Source organism: Sus scrofa, chromosome 11 (assembly GCF_000003025.6).
Source record: "Sus scrofa isolate TJ Tabasco breed Duroc chromosome 11, Sscrofa11.1, whole genome shotgun sequence".
Taxonomy (NCBI): domain Eukaryota; kingdom Metazoa; phylum Chordata; class Mammalia; order Artiodactyla; family Suidae; genus Sus; species Sus scrofa.
The window spans coordinates 76,173,488-76,194,624 of record NC_010453.5 but is presented as its reverse complement, the minus strand read 5'-3'; the positions used below and the strand labels follow the sequence as shown (position 1 = coordinate 76,194,624).

Below are 21,137 nucleotides of genomic sequence, written 5' to 3'. Positions count from 1 at the left end.
TAATTCATAGTGTTTTTTTTCCATTCTCTACTGCTGACTTATTTTGGCAGGCAACAGGAAGAACAGTTGGTACTGTCTGTGAGCACTGCAGAGCAAATCTGTGAGACAGGCCCCGGGAAGCAGGGAGCGTGTCATCTTTCTGTTCATTGTCGACTGTGGGATGCAAGTCCTTGCAGGAAACTAAATCCCCAAAGCAAACCCATGCAAACTTGGGTCCCCAAATGCAACTCCAAAAGAGGTGTAGGCAGCAATACTACACAGCAGGTGGAATCCGTCATGGACCCATCCGTGGCAGGAGCACCCCATGGCAGCAGGACCTCTGGATGGAGCCAGAACTGGGTTCTAGTTCTACTCCTTCAATTCAATGGAGACCCTGGGCAGACCAACGGAGCTGGACCAGATGGCACAGATCTGGTCTAGTGACATTTCGGATAGCCATTCCAAAAGCCATGCGGGTTTATCATGAGAATTGTGCTAGATCTGGGGACACAAAAGAGGCCCCTCTCCTCAAGGAGCTCATGGTTTACTGGGAAAGATCAGCAGTGAGCAGATCCAGCACGGATGCGTGCCCACGGTGAGGACAGAGGAGGTCCAAGGGCCTTCAGGGAGGAGGAGGGAACTAAGGGAACCGGGTGGAACCCACTGAAAAGCGTGATCTCCAAGCTGTTTGGATTTGACAGTCAAGCAGGAGTTTCTCCAGGCAGGGTGGAGAAGGTGACTGTGGAACAGAAAAGCTAGGCAAGGAGCAGAAAACAGCAAACCGTCTTGAGGGACAGCCTGGTGGAGAGGGATGAGGAAAGAGGCTGCGCATTGTGGTGAATATTCCAGAAAACACTCGGACACTATCTTGTGAATAATGTGTATAAATACACTGGAAGACCTAAATTTTATAGAAATAATTTTGGAAATTGTATTCAAAACGTATCAAGTTCCTGCAGAAAACTGGCTGGAGAATGGATGGTTGGGTTTGGCTCTGGTGAGCAGACCATGTGATGCCATCAATGATTTGGGTTTGGAAGATTCTGTAAGTCTTGCTCATCTGTTGGCCACTTCCACCCTTCCTTTACCCACCTTCCACAGTGGACTTTGATACCCACGTCCCCACCTCCAGGAAGGCTTGGATGACCTTCCTTTGGGTCCCCAGAGTGCCCTATGAGTGGTTTTATTTCTCTCATTGCACTGCTTTCGATATTTGCCATTATGCATATACCTTTACATCTCATGAAGAATATGAGGGCCTATTCTTGAACTTCACAAGGGGTAGGGTTGTGGGGAAGGTGGATTCAGGTTCGAAACAAGAAGAGGTGTTGTGAACCCTAAGATGAGAGTAGAAGCAGAACGCGAGTCACAGAGACAGACGATAATGTCTTCAAGGATGGAGAGAAGATATGGCAGACAAGGAAAACAGAAGCCGGGCTCTGACGTCACTTGACAAGCTGGAAATACGTCATGGACGTTGATACATGAGAGAACAAACAATGGAGGGACTAAAAGAAGAAAAAAAAAGACGTTGGGGGTGTGGGCAATGATTCGGCTAACCCAGAGGGCCACTAAGTCCACCAAGAAAAGGAAAATGAGAAACTGAAATCTTGGAGTTCCCATTGTGGCACAGCAGAAATGAATCCGACTAGGAGCCATGAGGTTGCGGGTTCGATCCCTGGCCTTGCTCAGTGGGTTAAGGATCTGGCATTGCCGTGAGCTGTGGTGTAGGTTGCAGACTTGGCTCGGATCCTGAGTTGCTGAGGCTGTGGTATAGGCCCGCAGCTACAGCTCCAATTAGACCCCTAGCCTGGGAACCTCCATATGCTGCGGGTGCGGCCCTACAAAGACAAAAAGACACAAATAAATAAATAAATAGATAAAGTTATCCAGCAGGTGGATTCATTCATCCATTATGAATCCGTATGATTTATTTGTGGATGGGCTAGCTTCGGAGGCGCTCACTAGACATTTTAGCCTTTGCTTATCGTTGCTGGTCTTTTAGAGACACCATGTTTGTGATAAATGTTTCTTCTGTCCTTCAAGAATGAAAGCGGCCAGGTAGTGGGAGTTCAGATTTCTCCCTCAAAACCATTCTAGGAGTTCTCTGGTGGCCTAGCAGTTGAGGATCCTGCATTGTCACTGCTGTGGCTCGGGTCTGATCTCTGGCCTGGGAACTTCCATATGACAAGGGCATGGCCAAAAAAATTTTTTTGAATAATACATTTCAGTCCTTAAGGCCTCAGCGCTCGCCAAGGATTAGTGAAACAAACAAACAAACAAATCTCCAAATCTACCTTCATCAGGAAAATCCAGACAAGATCGCATGACTTCTAAATTTTCAGGGATGTACATCACCTGTTAATGACATGGACTAGGGGAGGGGTGATGGCCACTTCAGCTTTGTCTGTGTGATGACCTCGCATCAAGTCGCTCTGTAATCAGTGCCCTGGGGCTCTCGAGCCAGTCCAACAAATTGAGATTCATCTGAACGAAACCAAATGTTCAGATCACCTACATTCTCGAGGCTGCTTGCAGTCTCTTCTAAAAAGATGCGCTCACACGGAGAGCAAAGCAGGGGCTGGCACGCTCTGCTACAGAGTCCTCTCTCTGCGCCCTCCCTAGATGCAGAGTGTTCCTGTCTGATTCGAACACGTTCGTGTCATCCTGACTCCTGTAAAAGCAAGCCATCTGTGAATTAGAGTCATTGCTATTTTTATTAGAAAGCCATTAGCTTTTTTTTTTTTATTTTCTGAAGTGACAGATTTTAAAAGATGAAAGAAAACTGTCACTGATGACTTGGAAAGTTTCAATGACTGCATCAGTTTTCAGGGCTTGTTTCTTCAGGGGTGTCGGGGCTGAGGGGCCCGGGCCAGGGCTGGATAGCCGGTTGCCATGGCGTGCGGGTGGCCTGGAGGCTGCTCGAGGGAGCGGTGGCGAGGGCACCCGTGAGGTCCCCCGCTCCTCCTCCGTCATCATCACTGATGTGCTGCTTCCGATGCAGACAGAGGAGGGCTGCTCTCCCTGGGAGGGTGGAGGACTGTGTGTCCTGCTCCGATGGCAGGAAGCCCGCATCCCTGGCCTCCCCTTTTCAGCTGCCTCTATCTGATCACCTTTGGCTGGGTGGGAAACCATGGGCAAAACGACCCTCAGAGTCGTCTTTCTAACCAGCACGCTCATTATACTATTTTCATGCTTAAGAGTATTTGTGATTTCCAGGAGAATGCTCAACCTCTTTGGAAATGTTTATTAGACTTTGTATAGTACGATGCGTTTTCACTGCATGTTCGAGTTGATCTGTTCTGAGGCTCTCTCATGTTGGTTACTGTTCCAAAATGGGAACTCATCTTTTTCTTTTCCCCAGCTTAACACACACGAATAGCTTTCATACCTTTCTCCAAACCATCTACTCATGTTCCTATTCATCCTTCGAAACACAGATGGCTTCACGGATTCTCAACCCAGTATGTACTTTATGACAATGACTGCCTTAACGTAGGGTGTGGGTGTCACTGATGTGCCTTGTAGGTATTTCTAGAATACCTCTGAATTCTTGGACTTGTCCTTTTTGGTCTGAATGTTCAACTTGCCTGCGAAATACTTGTGGGTGAGGATAACGTTGGCAAAATATAAAGGTCATAATTTACACATATTAAAGTGAGGGAACGTAGGTGGAATGACAGAACGGAGAAAGCAGCCTCTCAAAGAACGTGATCTTAATGGACGCTAGCTATAAAGCGAGCTCAGATATCTAAAATTTAATTTATTTCTAATAATGGAACCTTTGAAAAGTTAAAAGTGTTTAAATTATATGAATTCATTTATTTTATAACAATGCATCTAGGCAGTTCAAGGACCAAAGATGTTCAATTTCCTCTTTCTGGCGCCATCGCACTCTGGTATAAGACGATGGCAAACCAAAATCTAGAACCTTCCTCTTCCCTCTAATTATTTATCTGCACTTTGACCCACCTTGCCCTGCCTCCAACTGATGAATATTCCAGAATTCGTCCATGAGCTTTTATTTCCTATTAGCTAAATGCATACTTGGGAGTTGAGCATTCAAAGCCTCCTTAATATGATCTTGACTGCAATCTCTGAAGAGCTCACACTTTTCCCTCCTCTAAAACAGATGCTCTTGACTGTTTTCCAATTGTCCTGCGCTCCCTGGGGGCACAGACCCGTGTGAGATTCGCACAGGAAGTATCAAGGGCCTACAGCGTCTGAGGCGCAGAGGTCTTGCTGAACGATGTCACCACTGCTGCCGCTGTGACGTCAGATGCCATCCTTTCATGTCTACAACTATCGGCAGGCTTTTATTACTCATTAGCACATACTGCTTTTAATGAGAAATAGCTTATGTGGATGCTCATCTTTTTGCTACAAAATGCTTCATCTTTGTCATCACAGATAGAAAATCCATCTTTGGTGACATCCAGTCCCTTTTCAGGAGCTTTTTGGCCTCTGCCTGTATTCTTTGGAGAAATGTCTCTTTAGATCTCCTAACCCCATCTTGATTGGGCTGTTTGTTTTGCTGGATAGAAAGCTGCATGAGATGGTCGCACATTTTGGAGATGAATCCCTTGTCGACCCCTTCATTTGCAAAGATTTTCTCCTATTCTGTGGGTTGTCTTTTCATTTTTTTTTTAAATGTTTCCTTGGCTGCGCAAAAGCTTTTACGTTTAAGTGCGTCCCATTTGCTTATTTTTGTTTTTATTTTCATTATTCTAGGAGAAGGAATATAAAAGCTATTGCTGTGATCTGTGTCAAAGAGGGCGCTGCACATGTTTTCCTCTAGGAGAGAGAGTGTGGCGAGAAGGGAACCCTCCTACACTGCTGGGGAAAATGTAAGTTGGTGCAACCACTGTGGAAAACAGCACGGAGGTTCCTGAGAGAACAGAATATAGTACTGCCACGTGACCCAGCAGTCCCCCTCCAGGGCATGTATCTGGAGAAAACCATAATTCAGAGAGACACACGCACCCCCTCATTGCTCCACTGTTCACACAATAGCCAAGACACAGAAGCAACCTAAGTGTCTATTGACAGGGGAATGGCTGTCAATAGACACAGTATATACGATGGAATATAAGCCCAAAAAGAACGAAATAATGCCATCTGCAGCGACATGGATGGACCTAGAGACTGTCATTCTAAGTGAGGTCAGTCAAGCAGAGAAAGACGAATCTCATATGTGACTTATATGTGGATTCTAATGAAAATGATGCAAAAGAAGGTTATTTATAAAACAGAGACAAACTCACAGATTTCAAAAATCAAATTTACAGTTTCCATCGGGGAAACCGTGGGGTGGAGAGATCAGTTAGGAGGATGGGATTGGCACAAACACACGACTTCATGTAAGAGAGATGACTAACAAGGACCTACCGTGTAGCACAGGGAAATCTGCTCAATAATCTCTAGGAACCTCTTTAGAAAAAAAGAATGGATACCTGTACAAGTACATGCATAACTGATTCCCTTTGTTGTACACCTGAAACTAGTACAATAGCATATGTCAACTATGTTCCAAAAAAGTTTTAATAAATAAAGGCCCTCCGTATTACAAAAAGTAATCTTTAAAAATGTTCATCTCCTTTGCTCTAAAAGCTTTAGCATTATTCAAATCAATACTTCCCATTTAAAAACAAGATATATAATACCATTAAAAGTAGTCAACTTCTTCCACTGAAATATTACAATGTTCAAAAAGTGCCTTGGTATCGCTCAAAGTGCCCTGCCAGTGTCAATCTGTTCAGTTTTAAAATAGCTTTATTGACAATGATAACAACAACACATCCTTGCATGTGTTTTGATGTCTGTGTCTCTCTCCCATCAGACTTGTTTTTCTTCCTGCTGATCTGAGAATGTCACCGCGCTCCTTTAAAACAGAGTTCTCTCTCTTTCTACCACTCCAGACACTTTCTGTCCCTCCTGGGTAATCGCTTCCAAACAGAAAGAATCCCCTCCGGCCCCACCATTTCCACATGTGTGCTATGAGCAGTCCTGCACCGTGCCTGGCCATTTATCATTTTCACATAGGATTTAGGTGGCCTGCATCTTGTATCTTTCCCAGCTTCCCTGTGTCTCCTTCATCCACCGTATTCCACCCTCTGTCTCTCCGATCCATCTATTCACTCAGCATCCATCCCTCCTCCCTCCTCCAGCCTTCTAAACATCCCTCTATCCTTCCATCTATCTCTCCATCCTTCTGTCTGTCCACCCTTCCACCCCTCCCTCCCTGCATCTTTCCATCTCTCCATCCCTCCAGCCATAAATCCAACATTTTCCAAGGGCCTTCCTAATCCCACACACGGTGCCAGGCTCTAGGACCACAGACAGGAAAGGAGGATATTTCGGGGAGCTCGGAAAAACAACCATTTAACGAATTCCATCCCTTCCTCACTGAATTCACATATTTCCCCCATTTGCTTCTTTAAATTTCTGCGAAAGGCCACCATTTTGCATATTTATATTTAGTATTAATATTTCGATGGTCTACATTTTCGTGGTATCTTTGAAAAACTAGCACGCAGAAATATTCCACCGATCAGTCGGGCTCTGAATGTACTTTTAAACATCCTCAAAGGTACATTTCTACTAAAATCTAAGTTCTTTTCTCTTTGTTATAAATAGACTATTCTTGAAGTCTAACCTCAACACAGAAAAGATAATTACAGCCACAGACACCTAATACAGTACTGCATCTTCTGGCATTTGAAGAAGGTAGTTGGGCTCGAATTACATATAATTACAGGTTAGGAAAAATTAATTATTCTCACCTGGAACAGCATGACCCGAGGAGTAGGCAGTGATGAGTAAAAACTACTATTTGGAGCTGACGAGGGAATTACTCACTGGGTGATCCTATGTATTATTTCATTACGGAAATCAAATCAAGAAGGTCAAGAGCGCTTAAAAGAAAACACAGACATCTTCCTCCCAGAGCAACACGTTGCGAAAAGCAATCCAAAGCCGAACCTGAGCAAGGCTGATTAGCTCCAGAATCACGGAGGCAAGTGCACTGGTTAAGTTCGTGCGTTCATTTAAGGAAAACCTTTAGTCTGATTTTCTTTTTAACACAGTGGCCTCAGTAACGTCAGTACGCATCACCCTGCCCCTGGCATGTGCCTGTTACACAGGATTCACAGCCGCGTAAGCACCATCACAGTCCCCTGTACTCCCGGGGTGCGTACAGACATTGCTGGAGTCAGTACGAGGTGATGAGTCTGTTGCCTGGCAGTCCCTGTGAGGCTCTGTCCCTCCTCTGTCCCCCTCCCCTCCCTGTCCATCCACCCCTGCTCTGCGTCTCAGGAGTCACTGTCCCTCTAAGCATCCATTTTCAGCAAGAGGATTCTGCCCAAGGGTGACACTGGTTTCTGATGCAAAAGACCCCTTAGGTATGCCAAGGTTTGTGCAACACAACAGGTGCTTAATAAGGGCTTGTTGAGTGACTAAATAAATCCGGAATTGGGGGACCCTGGACTGAGGGAGAGGAGACAGAACCGGACTGGGCACAGCCGTGACCAATCTTAACAGCAGCTGTTAAGATCCCCGATTGTCGGATCATCGCTGATGACGAGAGAAACACAAATCAAAGCTACCGTGAGATACCACCCGTCAGAATGGCCATCACTAGTAAGTCCACAAATAACAAATGCTGGAGGGGGTGTGGAGAAAAGGGAACCCTCCTGCACTGTTGGTGGGAATGCAAACTGGTACAGCCACTATGGAGAACAGTTTGGAGATACCTTAGAAATCTGTACATACAACTACCACTTGACCCCGCAATCCCACTCTTGGACATATATCTGGACAAAAGTTTCCTTGAAAAAGACACAGGCACCCGCATGTTCACTGCAGCCCTATTCACAATAGCCAAGACATGGAAACAACCCAAATGTCCACCCACAGATGACTGGATTCGGAAGACGTGGTATATATACACAATGGAACACTACTCAGCCATAAAAAAGAATGAAATAATGCCATTTACAGCAACATGAATGGAACTAGAGACTCTGTACTGAGTGAAATAAGTCAGAAAGAGAAAGACAAATACATATGATATCACTTATAGCTGGAATCTAATATACAATACAAATGAACCTTTCCACAGAAAAGAAAATCCTGGACTTGGAGAATAGACTTGTATGCTGCCTGGGGGGAGAGGGAGGGACAGGGAGGGACAGGGAGGGACAGGGAGCTTGGGGTTATTGGACGCAACGTGGAATGGATTTACAATGAGATCCTGCTGAGTAGCATTGAGAACTATGTCTAGATACTTACATCGTAACAGAACAAAGGGTGGGGAAAAAAATGTATACAGGTAAGTGTAACTTGGTCCCCATGCTGTACAGCAGAAAATAAATAAATAAAATAAATAAAAAACAAAACAAAACAAAAATCGCAGGTTGTCGGGAAGATGGGTCCCTGAAGGACCATGAACCACGGCGACAGCCAAGATCTTTTTCGTCTCCCAGGTCTACCCCCTCATTCATTTTTCTCCCGGGATGGGGGGAGGCCACAGTGAAATGACCTCGCGGAGAGGCACCGCCCTACAGCGAGGCCTCTCCCATCTCCCCGTGGAGGCTCCAGGCTCCGCTGTCCTGCTTCCAGCAGTTCTCTGCTGGCCTCCCCTCCCGTGGGTGGGCGCCCTCTGCTCGCCCCACCTGCTTCCTGCGCTGTCACATGACTGGCTCCTTCCAGGCCCCAGACCTCAGCCTGAACCTGGGCGGTTTTGATGCCCGCTCCTCTCAGCAAGGGACCCTGTGGTTCTGCCATCCCGGGATCCGAGCTTCTTCCCTCCCAGAGAGGGAGCACAGGTCCTCGCCTGGAATGACTTATTCATGTCCTGCCTGTGCTCCCACCCCATCCCCCCAGACTAGACTGTCAGCCCTGAGCGGGGGGACAGGCCACCCCTCTCTAACGTTGCATCGCGACTGCCTTGTGTAACCTCAGCCTACAAATGGAGCTCAATGAACACCCATCGCTTGCTCAATCCACAGACTTGGAGTCGGAGGAAAGCGGCTGGATTTCTAGGACATGAAAACTGGATGAGGAGTAGACGTTCAGCTTTCACTTAGCGATTGCTGAGTGCCAGATACGACACTAAGCCTTTTGCTTCACGAGCCGAAAGTCACTTTAAGAAAGAAACTACCACACGTATCGGAGAGACTTGATTGTGGGTATTTGCAATCCCAAAGGAACCTGTGATGATAGGTAGGAGGTGTGCTCATTCATTCATTCAACAAACACTGCTTGAGTGTCTATGGTAACCCAGACCCCAGGGGACGTTATCGTGAAACACACACACACATACACACACGCGTGTGCATGAAAATATATGAGAAAAAAGGAGACATAATGTTTGCCCTCAATAAAGTTCAGAGTAAAAAAGGGAGACGCAAGGTGCAAAAATCAAACATCTGTAATATTATTTTAAAAACCGAGTGAGAGGAGTTCCTGTTGTGGCTCAGCTGAAACGAACCCGACTAGCATCCATGGGGAGGTGGGTTCGGGGTCCAGTGTCTCCGTGAGCTGTGGTGTAGCTCACAGGTGTGACTTGGAGCCCACATGGCAGTGGCTGTGCCATAGGCAGGGAGCCGCGGCTCCGATTCAACCCCTAGACTGAGAGCTTCCACGTGCGGCCGGTTGGGCCTAAAAAGCAAAAAATAAAAATAGGAATTAAAAAACAAAAAACCCCACAAAAACTGAGTTAGTGCGTACACACCAAGCATTTAGAGTAGTTTTTCTCTAGGCAGTTCACTTATGGATGATCTGTATTTTCTTCTTTAATTTTATCTATTTTCAAATTTCTTATGAATACTGAACACTTTTATAACAAAATCATATTCAGATAGATGTGTCTATATTCTGTACAAGAGAAAAAAGGAACTAAATGTATGTGTCTATATATAGTAATTCCTAGTTATGATGCACATGCTACCAAGAGATACTCTTAGATCCCCAATTTTTATTATTTTCAGCATCACTAACAAAGCCAGAGAGAAAGAGGAGGAATGTGAGAGAAAGAATAATTTTAGAGGCTTTTTTCTCCCTTGTACTTAATGTTGATTTATGAAGTGCTCCTTGAGTAATAAAACACAGGCTTTAAATCATTAATTTATTGTATTAATAAGAGCCAGGGGCCCTAATACGATTGCTTTTTCTTAGAAGATGTGAAGAAAGTGGAAGAGTTCTTAAAAGTTTAACATTTTTTTGCTCTTACTTTTATTATCTTTTCTCTCCTGGACTATTTTAGATTAATGAACTAATAAATCCTTCATCCAACTGATTTTGTTTAATGTTATGGTAAATGTTCATCTTGCAATTCTCAGCACTGTGAGCGTGAAGCCATCCAAGACCGTATATTTTAGAAAGACAGGCAATGAAATCTAGGCCATTCCTGGAAAATTACATTAGAGGATGATGATAACGAAAATAATGATTGTGGGTTTTTTTTTTTTAATTTTGGTTAGTGAATAAACACAAACAGGAAAAGCATATTTCATTAAAAATGGGCTTTGCCTTTTGTTATTTATTTCCGATCTCTCTCTCTCTCTCTCTCACACACACACACACACACACACACACACACACGCACACAGGGGAGTATCATATTATGTGGGTAGCTGAGATAAAGTTCTAATTTCGCGTCTCACTTCCTATCTGTACTATCTTGAGTGAATCACCAGAGGAAGCCTTCTTGCATCTGACTCCTTGTCCTTACAGTAGGAGAGAAATGTGAAATCTCTCTAAAGTTATCCTGTAAATTCCTCCTTCCAGAACGTTCTGCAGCAGGTGCCACAATCACCTGCTCCCAGGAGCCCACTTGGAATGCTCTTCTTCACTTGTCCACAAAGCTGCCCCACCCAAAGGTCTAGCCATCTGTCCGCAACGACAGTGACACATAAATTGTGAAGCCCTCCTGGGTGGGGGCTGGCCGTCCCCCAGGCCCCTCGGTGCTGCGCCCAGGAGCCGCTCCCCTGACACCTCGAGCACGGGCCCTGACAGATTTGTTTCTCTATTAGTCAGCCCTCCAGATGGCTTTAAAATGAATATAGCACTCAAATAACCACACAGAAGAAAGCATGCTCGAACCAGTCGATTCATATAAAATGTGTGAAAGTCAGATTATACCATTTATTTTTCCACTTCGAATTAGTTTCAAAAGTTCCCCTTTACATAAATGACATAACGGGCATGTTCCACGGGCGCCAAAGTGCCTGCAGGCCCTGGTCTCCGGCTTTTGGGGGATCGGAACCGAAAGGGTTTGATAAATCCCTTGTAGGGATTATTTTCACAGCAACCTTAAAGCAGGACTGAATTTAAAACGTCTCTACTTAAATACATGAAATACCCGGGTCATTTTCAAAATCCCAAATAGTCCAAGGTTGAGAACTAATGACTTATTCACTTGCTGTCAAACTATTTGGAATTTGTTTCCCCCCATAAATGAAGGATTCCACAGCCTCTTTGCTGCATGAATTAAAAATAATCCTTCCACAGAAAAGAAAGTCAGGGACTTGGAGAAGAGACTCGTGGTTGCCAAGGCGGGGGAGGAGGGAGTGGGGTGGTTGGGGAGCTGGGGGTTCATAGCTGCAGACTATTGCCTTTGGAATGGATGAGCAATGAGATCCTGCTGTGTAGCACTGGGATAAGTGTCTGTCTGGACACTTATGATGGAGCCTGATAATGGGAGCAAATAGAATGTGTACATGTATGTGTAACTGGGGCACCATGCTGTACAGTAGGAAAAAATTGTATTGGGGAAATAACAATTAAAAAAATTAATAAAAAAATTAAAAGCTGTGACTTTTGCCTTGAAGGCAGTTGAAAACAAAAAAAAAACCTCTGGTGAGACGGAACGCCGGCCTGGCAGCTGGTCATGTAGCGTCCACTCAAATCACTTCCAGAACTGGAGTTCCCGTTGTGGCGCAGCAGAAACAAATCCAAGAACCGCAAGGTTGTGGGTTCGATCCCTGGCCTCACTCAGTGGGTTAAGGATCCAGCGTTGCCGTGGGCTGTGGTATAGGTCACAGATGTGGCCCAGATCTGGCATTGCGTGGCTGTGGTGTAGACTGGCGGCTGTAGCTCCAATCCGACTCCTAGCCTGAGAACCTCCATATGCTGCAGATATGGCCCTAAAAAATAAAATAAATCAAAATAAAAAAAAGACAACAACAACAAAAAATCATTTCCAGAACCTTCTATTCCTTTTTGAACCACTTATTTAAATTCTGCCTTGAGATAAGGATAAAGCTCTGGCTTGTCCAGTGTCTTTTTAAAATAAGTCATTTCATTAACCCGAACAAGAAACCACTACCAAACAAGGTGTCCTTCTAGCCATCACGACCTCGTGACTTTCCTTCACCTCGGGACAAAATAAAACCACCTTCCGTGACAGGTGCGGTGCTGAGCATGTAGAGGAAATGATGCCAGGGTCTTGGTTTTGTCAAAACTCGTGGTGACCGATTTAAATCACATGAAGCGTCTTTGGAGAAGTGCGAGCCCGTGGTGTTAACTGCACAGTAGGTCAACCACGATTTGGAGACAAACATGCCTTGGAGAATGCAGTCACCGTGCTTTACCGTTTTTTCATAAATGCTTAAAATAATTCATTTGAACCTACATAATATTCGGCTTCAATTGTATTTATGTAGCGGTGACAAATTTTAAGAAACATTTTTAATTACAGAAGTAATGTGTGAAAATACAGTGACTTTCTCAAGATAGATAGAAGCTAAAATTCCATTTGACTCTCATCTTGAGACAAATCCCCAGATACTAGCACTGCTAGGTTGTTGCGAATTTATGCCAGATTTTAAAGACTCGTGTGTGTCTATGTATATTTGTACATAAAGCACAGAGGAGGTTTGGGGGGGGGGCTTCCTCTTTAAAATTATGGTTGATTCACAACGTTGTGTCCATTTCTGCTGACAGCGGAGTGACCCAGTCACCCGTTTACATACACTCCCTTTCCGATATTGTTCTCCATCACGTTCCATCACAAGTGGTTGGATGCGGTTCCTGCGCTGTACGCAGGACCTCATTGCTCATCCAGCGTAACTGCCGCAGTTGGCATCTTCCAGCCTAAACTCCCATCCACCCCACTCCCTCCTCCTCCCCCTTGGCAACCACAAGTCTGCTCTCTGTGTCTGTGAGTCTGTCTCTGTTTTGTAGCTGGGTTCATTTGTGCCATATTTTAGACTCCACATGTAAGTGATATCATATGGTAGTTGTCTTTCTCTTTCTGACTTGCTTCACCTCCTATGAGCATCTCTAATTCCGTTCACGTTGCTGCAAGTGGCACTGTTTTGTTCTCTTTTATGGCTGAGTGGTAGTGCACTGTGTATATACACCACGCTTTCTTAATCCACTCATCTGCTGATGGACAGTTGGGTTGTTTCCATGTCTTGGCGATTGTGACTCGCGCTGCTGGTACCGTGTGGGTGCCTGGATCTCTCTGAATTATAGTTTGGCCTGGAGTTCTGAGGGTTTCTTACTGACGAAGACTCATTCGTTGGCACAGCAGATATGTATTGTCCTTCTCTGTCCCCTGTGCTGGAGACACAGCAGCAGACTGGGCATCTGCAGTCTTCTCTGTTGAGCTTATGCGCGGGTGGAGGAGGGACAGGCAGCAACTACGCAGAGCAGGCAACCTCAGGATGGGAGCAGGCCCAGGATAGGGAGGGCGACCAGCCAGCGGGGGGAGCTGCCAAACATGGCAGCAGGATGCTCTCCGCTGGCCTTTGCTCAGCAGGGACCGTGAGGTCAGCAACTCCCCCGCCCCCCAGGCTGGGCTCTTCACCGGGAATGGTTCCCACCCCTGCTGTCTCCTCTGGGTGCCTGAGCATCCAAGTCTCAGCTCTCAGGCTAGAGCGGGCATTAAACACAGGACAGAGTCAAACGCTCCTTCCCTGGAGTCCAGTTCCTCCTCTCCTCCCTCTTCTCTGCCCCCCCCCTTTTCTTTGCAAGATGAAGTCAGGGCCTGGCCTCCAGAAGCCCTGGCTCTCTAAGGGTCAGTGGGCTGACAGCTCGGCAAGAAGGATGCTGGTGAGAGTCCGCCAGCCGGTTTGCCCTGTCTACCAGGTGAATGAGAAACTTAAAAAAGCCTCTAACTACAGGAAGTAATCTGCTCTGACTCACAAAGGACCCTAAGAGTGCCTTTGATCAAAGCCCAGGCTGCGACGCATCATCTACGCCTTTCAAGTTCTGGAATCTTTCGATGGCTGCGTTAAGAGATAGAGATCGAGGTGAGTGCAGTTGGAAAGAGCGCAGCACAGGAGACCTGGGCCGGTCCCAGCCAAGGGGCCGTCCCACCGAAACTAAGCATGGGCCCCAACCTCGTGTTTGGATCAGCATGTCCATCTTGAAAGCTCAGCTTCCTCATACCTGAGATGAGCTTATCACTGTTCGCTGCCTACCTTCCTTCTTCTGCATGGAGCTGTTAAGAGGTTTAACTCAAAGCGAAAAAGCCCTCTGAACAGCTGTAACAGATGCCAAGGATGAGAAGAATCATGCTTTACGAACCATTAGAAAATCCAGTGCCTTCCACACTAACGCCAAACCCAAAAGACCATGTAAAGTCAACAGCTCACACGGAACCGCGAGCAAACACCCAGAAGGGCAGGTGTCTCTCTCCTCATCTGAAACAGAAGGAAAGCCCCCTATTCACGGCCACCTACGGAACAGAGAAACGTACGTCAGGCTGCAGGTGCAAGAAGCATCCATGAGGACGAGGCTCTTGCTTCGAACAGCTCCTGTCCTCACTAACACTAACCTCCCGAAGAGAGAGGTAACCATTCTGCCGGCACCAGAGCAACACGTCAAATGAATGCTTTGGAAACGAAGGCATCGGACTGTCTAGGTCAGAAATAAATGATTTTTTTAAACATTCACTTGCTGTCTGACTAGCACAAGAGTGACACATGAATAAGCTTTATTTCCGCGAAGTCAACGCGTTGTCTTACGGCATGAAGTATGTGAAAGGTGGCATCTTGGAGAGGCTGAAGAAAGCCGTGCTTCTGAACGAGCCACCGTGGAGGCACACAACACGCCAGCAAATGAAGATATTTCTTTTTTCCTTTGTCTCTTAGACCTTGGCCTCCTTCAGGGAGAGAAGATGTGAGGGAAAATAAACTAGGGTAATAACAGGAGTTTTCTATTTGGAGGCTTCTGTCCAAGTCGCACTGTGGGCTTTGGTGCCCTCCCGTGCCCAGCTGCCAAGTTCAAGTGCCCCAGCCCAGCAGGCTCCGGGGGCGGTGACGGCTGCCAAGGCAGCCCTGGTTTGTCCCCTCGGCCCTGCCAGGGGAGCCCACACTCTACACAGGGGAGCAGAGGACCAGCAGGTGGGCGGGTGTGGCCGGTGCCACCACTCTCTTGGAGGAAGAATGAATCCAGATTCCCTCACTTTTTCGCCACAACTCAAGCTTCTTTCTCAACCCCAAGAAATGATCCTTATCTGTGAGTGTTTTCTCAAGACCAACACGCCACGAGAAACTCTCGGTGTTCAATATTCATGAGTCACAACTCTTCAAACGCCGACCTAAAAGCTCTCACAGTGAGTCAGCTGAAGTCACTTCCGTCCCCGACGCACTTGTCTCACGATTCTGTATGTGACCACAGGTCCCGCGTCCCGGACTCCAGGGAGGTTACAGCTGACATCATTCTCTGTTAGCAACTCCTCCTTCCTCTCCCTTTTTTCATCCAGCCTTTTGGCACAGATGTGCCCCCCTCACTACCACGGGCTGGGTGAGCGGCCTCCTACAGCCTGCTAGTTACCGTTCAGCTCCATTATTAGTTTAAAAAGGGAAAGAAAGGGGGGAAAGAAAATAAAGGAGAGCAGGCGGCACTGGTGATTCAGCTCTTACTCACGGCTGCTCAGATCCAGGGTTCTTGGTTCTCCGCCATGGACCAGAGAGGGTGCTCGGATCAGTCCAGATTTTTGCCCCTGTTTTAGGCCACTTTCAGACACATCAGCAACTCGGAGCCTTCCGTTCGTGTCATTTCTGCAGTAAAGCGCTCATGTTCGGCCTCATCAACTGTCATACTTTCTCACCTGGAGACGGTCTGTCTCCCCATCCTTTTTAAAGACCAAGATTTAAGTCTGCTTTCTGGCAATTGTTACGTTCGCCAAAGCTAATATTAGCCACCGCACTCTTCATCATCTATGCATTTTCGGATGTTTTATAGCTAGAAACTTCCAGGAAGTCCAGGTGTCATGGGCCGTGCTGTTTCCCTTTGTGGCTCTAATCTTACCTTCTCAGTCCTTGCATGTCTCAAATTCGTCTTCCTAACCCTCCTCCTGATGGCGCTGCGGGGCTAAAGGGATGAATCAAAATCCGCGCTGCGCCCTCGTGTTTCCGGGGGGAGTCCGCCCGGTAGGTGTTCTGTCTCCTGGTACCTCCTCCTTCTGGCAGCCCCGCCGTCCCTCTGCCAGGAGGCCCCGGGGCAGCACAGGGATGACAACATAATTAAGTGCTTACAGTCGGGAAGCCTTTGCCACTAAAGGATGTTGAACAGGCAGTGACATTTGCAGCATGTGCTGGTGACAAGCAGCACAAAGAGAAATGGGGAGAAGGAGCCCAAACAGGCTTGGGGGCCTGGGAGGCGGGGCCTAAAGGACACCCATGAGGTGCCCCGAGGCCCCAGGCTCCGCATTGGCTTCTGTTACCTTTGAGACCCTTCCGACAGCTTTGGTGCCCGCGCTGGGCTCTGAGATGGGGGGAGACTGACCGGGGCTTCAGGAAGGCCTCCAGGGGCCCTACATGGAGCCTCTGGGCCTCCTGTGTCCTGTATTTCTGCTGAAACCAGTGAATCAGAAAGACCCATGTGTTTCTAGGGAGTTCCCTTAGCCTTTCTTCTCGCCAAACGCATCTCAGCAATTTGTTTCTGCCAGGGCGACACTGGCAGCTCCCCAGGATGACTCAGCTCAGCTCCAGAAAACCCTAAACTGCCCTGGTCGAGCTTGTGGGTCACCAACCTGCCAGCCCGGTAGCTTGCACTGCTGGAGAGCCAGCTGGCACTTCTCCTCCGCCGACAGCATCGTCCCCCCGGGGAGGGTCTCGGCCAAGGGCTTGTACCTGCAGAAAACAGCGGGGAGAGAAAAGCCATGACTGAACTGGTCCAGCAAATGAGTATCTTCGACAGGGCTGCCTCCGTTACCCGTTTCTCAGATTTTCCCCTATGCTTTTCGTTGACGTATTATTTTTATTTTCTTTTTACAGCCACACCTGCAGCCTATAGAAGTTCTAGGGGTTGAACTGGAGCTGCGGCTACTGGCCTACACCACAGCTCACAGCAATGCTATCCTCAACCCACTGAGTGAGGCCAGGGATCAAACCCGTGTACCTACCGAGACATTCTTAACCCGCTGAGCCACGAGTGGAACTCCCTCCCCGATTCTGACTTTATCCCAAGAAGCCCCCAAATCTCTATCCATCGTGCATTTAACACCAAGCTACCATGAAAGAGCCTTTATCCTTTACACAGAAAATGATTTTCTAAAGGAGCCAAATATATTTTTCAACCCTCTAATGCATGTTTAATATGATGCATGAAGTGAAGTGACGCAAACCATTTATCAAGGGGATGTTTGAAGAGAAAGAAAAGGAATCGATTCGTTCTAAATTTTTTGAATACTCTTAACATACACCTTTAAAGACATTCTAACATTTTTTACTAGCACTGGACAGTGAATCTAGGTACGATCAGAACCTATAATAAAGGAGACACCCCACAGTTTTATTTACGGCAGAGCCAGAGAGCCCTCCTCCCCAGACAGTAGATACTGAATGTTTTAAATCTCCTAGAAGGACATTTTAGTTTGGGGAAAGTTCCTCTGAATAATTACATTTTACTTCCTGGCTGAAATTCATGGCTATCTCAGGGGGTTTTTTCCTAGGGGTTTCTAAAAAATGCCTTTCAAAATTATATGACCCATTTTAAAAAATCTATGTGAAATTTCCCTTTGCGCTTACCATTAAACCTGACACAGGAGCAAAACTGAAGAAGGAGGGAAGAAGCAAGAGGAATGGGAGAAGGGGGGATGGGGGGAGAGGGGCAGGGCAGGAGGGGGAGGGAGGAAGGAGAGAGACAGAAGGAAGGGAAAAGGCTCTGTCTCGGCATTTGAGTGCCTCCCGTGCTTAAGTCTCACGGTGGGCTGCCTGGGAACTCAATGCCCAAAATTAAATCGCCCAGGTTTTCTGCTGCTTTCTTTAAAATATCTTCTCTTTTCAGCTAAAGTTGGCTGCGGTCAGTTTGGCCTCTTCTAAAATGAGTCTTTGTTTGCTGAGGGCAGCGAAGGAAGGCCGTGCAGGTGCACGGCCTCCGAGCCTCGCTCACCAGCCTCCCCCACTCAAACACAGGGAGAGTCAGGCACGGCCCGCTGGGGCCACAGCGCTCCCTTATGTCTGCAAGTTCCATGGGAAAAGGAGGTGCCCAGCAGGGGGCGGGGGCAGGCAGTACTGCAGGAGCCTCGGGTCTGGTGTATCGCATAAACACTGAGAAAATATACCTATGAGACGTTCATTTCCTTTCTAAAATCCTTTTAGCCTCGTCACCCCAAACTCATGATCTGATTTGTCCTGAGTTGAGAACTGCCGGAATCTTGCTAGCCACGGGTCAGACACCACACACACGCCAGCGGCAGCAACAACTCTTCCTTCTCACACAGAGATTTTTGCTCATATATCAACTCAGGAGCCAGAAGGGAGTAAAATAGCGACAGGGACTGAATGGGAAATGGGGGCCAGAGCCTTGCCTGATCACGATCAATGGTCTGAAATGATCTACGCAAGACGGAAACAGTCAGTGGTGCTTTTTGGTTTTTGTCTTTTTATAAGAGAATATGATTTTCTACCAGTAGGCACTGAACTTTGTGTCTCTCTCTCTATTATTTATATATATATAATTTATAAAATACATTTTATACTATATATATATGTTTTAGGGCTGTACCCACGGTATATGGAAGTTCCCAGAATGGGGGTTGAATCAGAGCTGCCACAGCCACGCCAGATCTGAGCCACATCTGTGACCTACACCACAGCTCACGGAGACGCCAGATTCTTAACCCACTGAACGAGGCCGAGGATCAAACCCTTGTCCTCATTTTTTTTAATAGGTCCTATTGTGGTGCTGCAGGAGAGAAGAGGGTGTTTCCGGGTGGAGGGGGGCAGAGGCAGTGGGTGTGATGGGCTAAGTGTCTGGAAGGCCAGGGACGGGAAGAAAGCGTGCAGGGGCCGTGGAGGGACCGCCTGAAAGGGCTGGGCTTCCCTACAAGACGCCAGGACCCCGGTGGACAGACAGGGATTGCGTGCCACAGCGCTGGAGGGGTCCAGGGCCGACAGCTGATGCCAGCGCTCGGTCTGCAGAGGGAAGGAGCTGCGCTGGGATCTACACCCACATGCAGGTGCTAACTGTGCAGCAAATCTGCCCCGAGGGCCTCGACAGGACACGGAGAGGTCACTCTCCTCTCTCTCAGGACTGCATGTGCTTCCCCGGGTGCGAGACACAAATTCTACGTTATGTTAAACACACGAGTTTAATTCGCATCTGTCCCCAACGTGTGTGAGCTTCCCCAGGGCACCAGGTCACCTCTACACCTCACCTGGTGGCTGCTGGCTGGCCCAGGCGCCCAGGAAGTGTGAATAGTTGCGGGGGGGTGGTCAAGAAATGGGGCTGGGGGTGGGGGATGGGAAGTCGCACTTCTTGAACCCGGAAGGCGTGCAAGGGATTTTCGTATGTCACTTCACACGCACCTCGAAGGTGAGGGGCCCTAGATGGAAACCGTCTACTGATGCTGAGAAGCAGATGGTCCCCGAAATTGTCACTTGCCCAAGGTCCAAGTTCATCCCACCAGTGACGCGGAATGGTGCCCCCCCCACAAAAAGATAAGTGAGTTGGACGTGGAGTCTTGGAAGACGTGATGCCGTTGGGGTGAGGTCATTAGGGTGGGCCCGGAGCCAGCACGACTGTGTCCTTGGAGGAAGAAACAGGGGCGGGGAGGAGGCCACGTGAAGATGGCTGTGGAGATGCAGTGACAGGGACGAGGATGCAGGGCCACTGCCAGAAGCTAGATGGAGGAGAGGAGACTCTACCACCCCAAGTCTCAGCGGGGCAGGGCCCTGTCCACACCGTGATTTGGGGTTTCCGGCCTCCAGAGCCTTGAGAGAGTACATTTCCGTGTTCTGAGCCCCCTGGCATGTGGTACTTTGTTAGCAGCCCAGGGATCTGACACAGATGGTTACAGCAGCTGAGCTGGAATGGAACCTGGGGCCACCTGACTCCAGAGGCAAGGCCGCTACCACCATGGCCATGGTCCAGGTGGGCAGGAAGGAGACCGGGCCCTGGCTGGTGGTGCCAGGGTGAAGAGAGTTAGGGCTGAGCGTGAAGGACAGAAATGGCAGACCCCAGAGGGACCATGAACCTATGGGACACGCGGGGACAAAAGTTCCTGGCTCCCTGACCTTCAGCTGACTGGGCCTCTTTCACAGCAAACTGCACTCATAACGAAAGACACACTCATTCAAACACTCGGGAAAATCATCGCATTTCACCATTTACCCGGAGTTGCACAATGAAATGAAATCACTCAAATTATCTTTTTGTTCTTTTATAATTGTCTCATTCTGGAACGTGGCTAATTATCCCCGAGAAGTGAATTGACATAATTCAAGTATCTGAATACAGTATGAACAAGTCAGAACAAAAATCTTCACATTTGATGCCTTTTTCCCCTCATTTTATATTGTTCTTTTGACACTTAAAATGGTATAATTCTGACATTTCAACCAAAAAGACAAAGATGTCATCTTAGACAGGGTGAGGTACTCTATTTTAGCGTAATTAAAAACATCTTGTCTTTTGGAATGTGACTGTCAACTCTTGGTGGTGTCACTGGTCCATCACTGCTCAAAAGCACAATCTCCCAGAAACTTCCATCTCAGACCCAGTGGCAAGAGCCTTCCTGAGCCTGGGGCTGCGCAGGGTCCTGGGCACAGACGTGACCGGAGAAGGGACCTCTCTGCTCTCGTTCCCACACCCTCCCGGCCTCTGCTGTCCAAGAGGAGGTCACCTCATCCACTGCAGTTCCCTGTCTCCAGGCTGTCACCTGCCCTGAATCCCAGGTAACAACGCACACAACTCAACAG

The 21,137-nt window shown here is 47.5% G+C and overlaps 1 protein-coding gene across 1 annotated transcript in view; it reads right to left on the bottom strand.

The window, feature by feature from the left end:
• MYO16 (myosin XVI) overlaps window positions 1-21,137 on the bottom strand; it is a 532,176-nt gene that overhangs the window by 77,334 nt on the left and 433,705 nt on the right. The window contains 1 exon segment of the mRNA XM_021065905.1: window positions 16,967-17,066. Within this exon segment, the coding sequence (XP_020921564.1) occupies window positions 16,967-17,066 (100 nt within the window).